Genomic DNA, 8,526 nt, shown 5'->3' on the forward strand with positions numbered 1-8,526 from the left:
GCGGATATGCTTACGGATATGGCAAAGTCAAACAGCGGCCATACGAGTAAGCGTCGACAACAAAAGAGCTGATTTCAGCCTTGATATCCAGATCTGACGAGTACGTCTCCCATACAGCCTGCTGGGAACCGTATATACTAGATGCGGTTACGATTCTTGCGGCGTAAGTCACTACGAGCACCCATGCAAACGCTAATAAACGAGTCATAAATAAATGAGGTCTTTGGAATGGGTCCACCCACTCCAGCAACCGAGAGAGACACTAGATCGGCCTGAAGATGGATGTTTGTTTGGAGATCCTGTCTCTCTCCTGTCTCGATTTGACTCACCATGAGAATTGTGTTGTCTTTCGTTTGTTCCATCCGTCTTTGAGGAAACAAGATCCGGCGAACCGGCTGCACGCCTGTCTAAAAATTTGCGGAACGAGCATTCGGAAGGGATCTATCGAGTCATACCTACGAATACATATGCCAGCGTTAACCTCCTGTCTCCACTCCTCAAGAACACTTCTGATCCTCAAGTCACCAAATACTGGTTTCAGAAATTCTAGTTTGATGCAAAGATTCGTCTAACTCTATATATACATCAAAATAATATACTTAGAATCTACGGTATATCCCTTTTTTTTGCTATTGGCTTTTTGGTTCATCAAAAGTCCATGGCGACGACGTTGATGGTGGTGGTGGTTGTTGATCATCTCCCGTTGGCGGCGTACCTGTATTATTGTTGTTGTTGTTATTGTTCGTGGCACTAGCTGGCTTTCTGCCTCGTTTTTGGTTGCTGTCAGGGGCATATTCACATGATGAGCTACGATCCGACCTTTTACATCTAAAGTGAAGAAGTTTTGAGAACAGTCCAAAGGATGGAGCGTAAGACATTCTTAGAGTAGATGGTCAAACTTACGAAGAACATGGCTGACCTCCATCACATCTAAGTACATGATTGTGAGGTAGATCGGTTTGCGTCAACGATTCATGCTTGTGAGATCCACAAAACAGAATCAGTTTCCAACAGGACTTCAGACTCTTACCTCAGTTTTTTCAGTCGACAATGGTTACAAGCCTTTGCGATACGTGGCCTCCTATGAAAAGATATGGAATTCAGCAAAAGTCATACATCAAACTTCAAATTCCCGAACACATCAAGTTTTCTTGTCACAGTGCTTACTTTTCAGGTTCAGCAGATGGGGATTTGAATAGCCTACTATTTACTGCTGGTCTATGTGCCATATTATAAGGTAAATTCGGGGCCATATGCCTTCGATTGTAGCTTTGTTGTGGATGATGATGAGATTGTTTGTAATAATCGGGTGGACGATGGTCGTACGATGGTGAATGTGCATCTGGTGGCGGTGTTTGCGAATATGGGTGATACTCGTCTGGCGACGCGTATGGATTCGGTGGCTGGCTATACAGTATTGCAGCCGGTGATGGCAATGGCATTGACGGTTGCGATGCTGTTTGATACATCGAGTATGGGTGCATTGAAGGGTCAGAGCTACCGTTTACAGGATATTGTCGTGGATACTGTGCAGGTAATGGCAGTGTGCTACTATTCGAACTGGTTATATCTGGGAATGCATGGTCTGGGTGTCTTGATGATGGCAACGGTAGTGCTAATAGTTGGGTATTGGGCTGATACGACAACGTCGGCGGTCCCAAATGACTATATTCGTGATTTGGATTGCTTGATGGGTGGTAAACAGGCGGCATCTGCTGTGTTGCAAGTGGTAGTGAATACCGACGCAACGTGGAAGTTGGATTGTTTGTGTGCTGTTGATGAGGTAGGGGAGCTGGTCTGGTAGCATATATAGGCGGTAGGGATATTGACTGATGTACACTTATTGGCACCTCCACCGGTTCGGCAAAGACATTGTCTGTAATGGGTGTGCTGCTATCGGCACTTTGTCCAGGTTGCTCGTCAGACTCTGGGTCGTTGTCGTTGAGGAGACAGCGCAAGTCCATTTTTTCTTCACTCGATCGACCTATAAGGGACTTGGATTCCCTGCCTAACCCATAGCTCTACGAAATGACTGATAATGCGAAAAACTTGCAAAAAATGGCTGTTTGGCTAGTTTCGAAAGGTCTTTCTGGTGGGTATGGATAAAGACAGAACTGTGTGGGCGCTTGGATATAAAAAAAGGGGAGGGAGAAATTATGTAATCAATGCAGGGGCGGAAAACGTTGATGACCCACGTCGTTGGAGGAACCACAGGCATATGAATGGCTTGATCGATGCCTGTCATCAACACTTAAGAAGACTTTGATTGCAAAGACAGCGACAATGGCAACGAAATCATAAAGATCCGTTTCAACAGTCCCTACTGTTATACGCAAGATACGATTTATCCATTAATACACCGCATTTCAATGACTTTTAAACCACACCGGGCGGGTTGTTGAATGTGACAGAAATAGGACACGCAAACACCGATCTCACAACCTCATAATTTACAGTGCAATGCAGTTTATGAACACAATTTATGAAGTCTGTCTCATCTCGTCTCTTTAATCATCACCGATCGAGCTTGTTTGAGTGGTTTGCGTACTTGTTCAACAAATTGCATGAAGACAAGAAAAGGAGGATTGATTGGTGTTTAGACACGACTAAAATGTAAAATGAAAATCCAATTGAGAATGGGTGGCTTGAGCCAGTCTCAACCAAAGCATTTGATGGTAACATACAAACTGTCATTGATTGTGAATGTCTAATGTGGATCGAATTTCAAAGCTATAGTCTACAGATGAAACGCAATTTACAAGACATGGCGCGACTGTTATCTGCATGCTTCTCGACAGCAGCAACAAGACGACAAACGTTTTGGAGTTGTGCATCAAACTGACGGCTCAAATTTTCAAGCATCGGTTAAGGGAATAATAACAGTAAAGTGCCAAAAACACTTCTGCTGAACGTGGCAAATCGTAGGCCTGCAACTTCTATGCCGGCTGGTAACTTTTGGCAGCCATCTGTCGAGTCACGAAACCAAAAATTCGCTTCCGACGGCTCCAGTACCAGTTGTTTTTCCACAGAAAGGTCAAAAGGTCACAACCACACCTGTATTTCTTCAAACACAAAACACTAACGACAAAAGTCAAATACAATAGAAAATCTTCTATATCCTTATACGAGACAGAAGACAATCAACAATGGTGGCATCCAAGGACATAAATTGGCTCAACGTCGCAATTCTGACAGTTCCACCACTGGCTGCAATCTATGGAATAGCAACCACTCAAGCACGATTGGAAACACTATTATGGGCTGTTGCCTACTATTTCTGGACTGGTCTATCTATTACTGCTGGTACGTTAGTGCTGCATCTCGATCCTGCCAAAGTTTACGTCAAAGTTTGGCCTGCATTTCCGCCGGCACCAGTTACATGTGTTTTCTATGACCGGTCACTGCAGTTTCAGTGCAGATATCGTGATCGGATGTGTAAAAGGATATTTTGGTGCTATTCATCGTGCTGTATTCTAACTGCATCTCTTGTTTCTTCGTTATAGGTTATCACAGGTAGATTTTAGGCAGGTCACAAGCGATCGTGTCACAGGGTTATTTATATTCTCTACTTTATGTTAATAGGTATTGGTCGCATCGCTCATATGACTGCTCGTTCCCAATGAAAGTCTTCTTGGCTCTTGGTGGTGCTGGTGCTATGGTGAGAAATTAATTGCAGTTTTCGATCCAATGTCTATGGTTTGGTGACTTGACGTCTGACTCACTTTCTGATAATATAGGAAGGATCAATTCGATGGTGGAGTCGTGGTCACCGAGCTCATCACAGAGTGAGTTATCGTTCTACCTGTTGCACGAAACCCACTCAAACACCGACTGACAGTTCCTCCGTGTTTCAATAGTATACCGACTCACCAAAAGACCCATACGACTCGAGCCGTGGTCTCCTCTACTCACACATTGGTTGGATGGTCATAAAAGAAGATCCAAGCAAAATGGGCCGTGTCGATATATCAGATCTAAATCGTGACGAACTTGTCATGTGGCAACACAAGAACTACTTGTGGTTGGGTCCACTCATGGCCTTTTTATTCCCTGCTATCGTAGCCTATATTGGATGGGGTGATTTCTGGGGTGGTCTCTTCTTTGCTGGCATGGCTCGTCTTGTATTTGTACATCATGCCACCTTCTGTGTAAACAGTCTTGCTCACTATTTGGGTGAAGCTTCGTATGACGATCGTCGAACTCCTCGAGACCACTTTATTACTGCTTTGGTGACATTGGGTGAAGGATACCAGTAAGTGTTGATGTTTGTTATCGTTTTGACGCCTTGTCATATATTTATCTAAATTTCGATTCGTCTCAGCAACTTCCACCATGAATTCCCATCTGACTATCGAAACGCTGTCTTCTTCTGGCAATACGACCCAACTAAATGGTTGATCTTCATCGCTTCCTTGGTTGGATTGACATATAATCTCAAAATGTTCCCTGAAAACGAAGTCGCAAAGGGGCGAATCCAGATGCAAGAGAAAAAGGTAAGCAACTTTGATCAAAATGTTTCGAGAAACTCACATGGATGTCTAACCGCAAATCTTAACGCAGATTGCTGAATTAAAGCAGAAACTCAACTGGGGCAAGCCTCTAGAGCAACTACCGGAATGGGAATGGACCAAATGTAAGCTTTACTCACCATTGTTCCAAAGTGGCTGTCAAACACTGAATCTCAGTCTAACGTCCTTCTCGTTCCCAATAGTCGTCTCAGCATGTGAAAAAGACAAGAAACAATACCTCGTAGTGGACAAGGTCGTGTATGATTGCGACGGTTTCATGGATGAACACCCTGGAGGTCGTGGCTTCCTGAAAACATCGATTGGACGAGATGTGTCTGCTTCATTCAATGGAGCCATATACTTCCACTCAAATGCTGCTCGAAACTTGGCTACACAGATGAGGGTATGTACTTCAACATAACTGTTTGATATGGTAGTCGACTTAAAAACTGACATCTGTCCCTTCTCTCAGGTTGCCAAAATCGTTGGCGAAATACCCGAAAATGATAAGGCAAAGGAAGAGTAAATCAATGACGGAAAAACTATATACCCTCTTCCTCGCTTCTCTCATCATCACTATCAATCAACAGCCCCGCACCAGAATCTTTGCACTCATACCAAAACTGAACATTAGAATTTTTTGTATAAAGGAAATATAAACAAAGGAATTATTGAGATATTGAAAATATTTCGCCTTGTTCTTGCCTGTTGGTGTTCGTTTGCCGTCCGCTAGATAGAACGCAGAGGACATTCATTGCTTTGTTTTGCTGACGGCCACAGTGTGTAGAACCAAAGTGAAGTATCTCAGCCGAGCTGGTGATCTGGTGCGCTATGACAAGATGCAGTTAGCTCTCCAACTTGGCTGTTTTCCTTGGATGAAACAAAAACTAGTTTGCACATGCAAATAAACTGTTCTAGAGATATCGAGGTACGTTTGCATGATACTTTTGATGCTTCGATATGTGAGCTCTGAATTGCCACGCATCGTTTTAGCATCACCACTGTTTAAAACTAGCTCGAGTTGTGACGCATATCAACCTCGCAATGATGTAAAGACGTAAATGGGCAGGCAAACAAGCTCCGAAATCGTAGAAAGTCTTTGGTTCTCCTCGTGTTCCTTCTTCATGGTCACGCAAGACAAGCATATCCTGAACGATATGATGGTATATGCATAGGCTTCAATATCATGGTCGGCAACAAGACGAAAAGAGTACCATGATGGAATCTTTTAATGAACTGGAAGAATAATCTTTGTCAGGTTTGCCAATAGTATCCACCGATTTAGCCAGTACACGTTTGCACGTGTTAAAATCATTGCACCTTGAAAGCCGGCTGTTAACCCATTATACGTATAGTCACGAAACCAAAACATGAATGCTCCAAAGTTCCCGACGGAAAGCGTGTTAGCCTTTTTTCCCAAAGTTCACTTAAAACACGTCAAAACTCGCACACTTTCACCATTTGTTTTTGCCAACACACACAATACAAAAAAACTTCCAAGACAAAGTCCCAACAAGAAACGTCTTCCTATTTGGAGGAGAAAGAATATTATACACCTCAATGCTGGCCGCCAAAGACATAAACTGGCTCCATGTTGCAATCCTCACAGTTCCACCGCTCGCAGCAATCTATGGAATTGCAACCACTCAAGCACGATGGCCAACACTAGTTTGGGCTTTTGTGTACTATTTCATGACTGGATTCGGTATTACAGCTGGTACGTTGTTGCATCCTGTCGATCTTGCAAAGGTTTGCGTCAAAGTTTGGACATTTCCGTCGGCACAAATTATGTTTGCTTTTTCATCTCCTATCACAGCGATTTCTTCGCGGATATTTTCATCGGGTGTATAAAATGCTTACGTGTCGTTTTTCTAGGTTATCACAGGTAAATTTGGGCAGGGCATAACCCGTCATGTCACGGTGTTGTTGATGTTCTTGGTTTCTATTACTAGGTATTGGTCTCATCGCTCATATGACTGTTCGTTTCCCATGAAGCTCTTCCTGGCCCTTGGTGGTGCTGGTGCGATGGTAAGATCAGCTGCGATTTCGATTCAAAGTCATTTGATAGTTTGGTGTGATTTGACATGTACTTCCCTTTTAATAATTACAGGAAGGATCAATTCGATGGTGGAGTCGTGATCACAGAGCTCATCACAGAGTGAGTGATTCGATGTGTTGTATCTCCACCACTTACACTAAATTGAACACCTTCCGCGCAACTCATGTTTATTAGTACACCGACTCGCCCAAAGACCCATACGACGCAAGCCGTGGTCTCTTCTACACTCACATCGGCTGGATGATATTAAAGCAAGACCCAAACAGAATAGGCCGTGTCGATATATCAGATCTCAACAAGGACGAACTTGTCATGTGGCAGCACAAGAACTACTTGTGGTTGAGTCCATTCATGGCATTTGTATTCCCTGCTCTTGTAGCATATATCGGATGGGGTGATTTCTGGGGTGGTCTGTACTTTGCTGGAATGGCTCGTTGTGTGTTTTTACATCATTCGACATTCTGTGTCAACAGTCTGGCTCATTATTTGGGTGAATCACCATATGATGATCGTCGAAGTCCTCGAGACCACTTTGTTACTGCTTTGGTTACGTTTGGTGAAGGATACCAGTATGTTTTCTGCGAGTTGATGTTTGTTACCTTTCTTTGACGTTTGACTCATATTCCAACCAGTCTAACTTTTTGATCTTTGTTGTAGCAACTTTCACCACGAATTCCCATCCGACTACAGAAACGCTATCTTATTCTGGCAATATGACCCAACTAAATGGTTGATTTTTGTGGCGTCTTTGGTTGGATTGACATATAATCTCAAAATGTTCCCTGAAAATGAAATCGCAAAAGGTAGAATCCAAATGCAAGAAAAGAAGGTAATGACTTTCGGCGATCGCAATTCGGGGCAAAGTACTCACTTCGTGTCGTGTATTGTCAATAGATTGCTGAATTGAAGAAGAAGCTCAACTGGGGCAAGCCTCTGGATCAATTACCTGAATGGGAATGGGACAACTGTGCGTATCACTTGCTTCCACAATGTGATCTTCCAAACTCTGAAACTCAAACTAACCTCTATGTTTGTCCCAACCGTCTAGTCGTCTCATCGTGTGAAAAGGACAAGAAGCAATACCTCGTTGTCGACAAGGTCGTATATGATGTCGATGGCTTTATGGACGACCATCCAGGTGGTCGCGGTTTCTTGAAGACCTCTCTTGGACGAGATGTTTCTGCTTCATTCAATGGTGCCATCTACTTCCATTCCAATGCTGCTCGAAACTTGGCTACTCTGATGAGGGTATGTTCCTTAGCTTCGAACATGTTTGATTGTGTGGTCGCTTTGAAACTCACGGTGACCTTTCTATAGGTTGCCAAGATCGTTGGCGAAATCCCCGATACTGATAAGGCAAAGGAAGAATAAACGCTGAAAAGAAATACTATATACCCCCCCTGTTCCCTCTTAGAATTTGGTTCCCATTATCAATCAACATCTCCCCAAATCTTGCACTCATATGAATGACTGAACATTAGAATATATGTATAAAAGAGTATACGAACAAAGCAAAATCAAATTATCATTATTGAAACGATCTGTCTTTGCTTTCCAATCTTGCGTCGCCCGGTTTGACTTGTGATACGTTGTTTTTCCTTCATTCATGCCATAAGACCCCACGTACAAAGACCGGAACGTCAGTTCATGAGCTCGTCGCTGATCCGCTGCCACTGGATGCAGACCTCCTTTCACAGAACGGCTCCCAGGTGAAAAATTGCAGAGCATTGCATGGAGAGCAGGTTGAGCCAACTAGATTGAGCAGGTACACTGTAATTAAGACGTGAGGCATTATTTTATGAAATACTGGTTGTTATACCTTCACTTGGACACTGTCTATGTGGATATCCGTGCTAAAGCTACTCGACACGAACATCTTAATTTTTTTAGGAGTTGGCCATTACGGATATCATGAACACGATGAATACCGACGTCGTCGAGCATCTAAGCACGCTCCAT

General features: G+C 43.3%; 2 protein-coding genes across 2 annotated transcripts; both read left to right on the plus strand.

Annotated features, from left to right (window-relative positions):
- Positions 1-3,146: 3,146 nt before the first annotated feature.
- SmJEL517_g01184 (uncharacterized protein) lies at positions 3,147-5,034 on the plus strand (the record flags this gene model as incomplete). The annotated part of the gene is made up of 9 exons (XM_031167112.1): positions 3,147-3,303; positions 3,504-3,513; positions 3,583-3,658; positions 3,738-3,785; positions 3,858-4,252; positions 4,322-4,493; positions 4,561-4,633; positions 4,712-4,911; positions 4,981-5,034. 9 exons carry the CDS (start codon positions 3,147-3,149, stop codon positions 5,032-5,034), a joined length of 1,185 nt encoding a protein of 394 aa, XP_031026731.1.
- A 1,034-nt stretch (positions 5,035-6,068) lies between these two features.
- SmJEL517_g01185 (uncharacterized protein) lies at positions 6,069-7,938 on the plus strand (the record flags this gene model as incomplete). Its single annotated transcript, XM_031167113.1, has 9 exons — positions 6,069-6,225; positions 6,384-6,393; positions 6,461-6,536; positions 6,619-6,666; positions 6,742-7,136; positions 7,225-7,396; positions 7,462-7,534; positions 7,616-7,815; positions 7,885-7,938. 9 exons carry the CDS (start codon positions 6,069-6,071, stop codon positions 7,936-7,938), a joined length of 1,185 nt encoding a protein of 394 aa, XP_031026730.1.
- Positions 7,939-8,526: the final 588 nt, after the last annotated feature.

Source organism: Synchytrium microbalum (genome assembly GCF_006535985.1).
Source record: "Synchytrium microbalum strain JEL517 chromosome Unknown SmJEL517_scf0004, whole genome shotgun sequence".
NCBI lineage: Eukaryota > Fungi > Chytridiomycota > Chytridiomycetes > Synchytriales > Synchytriaceae > Synchytrium > Synchytrium microbalum.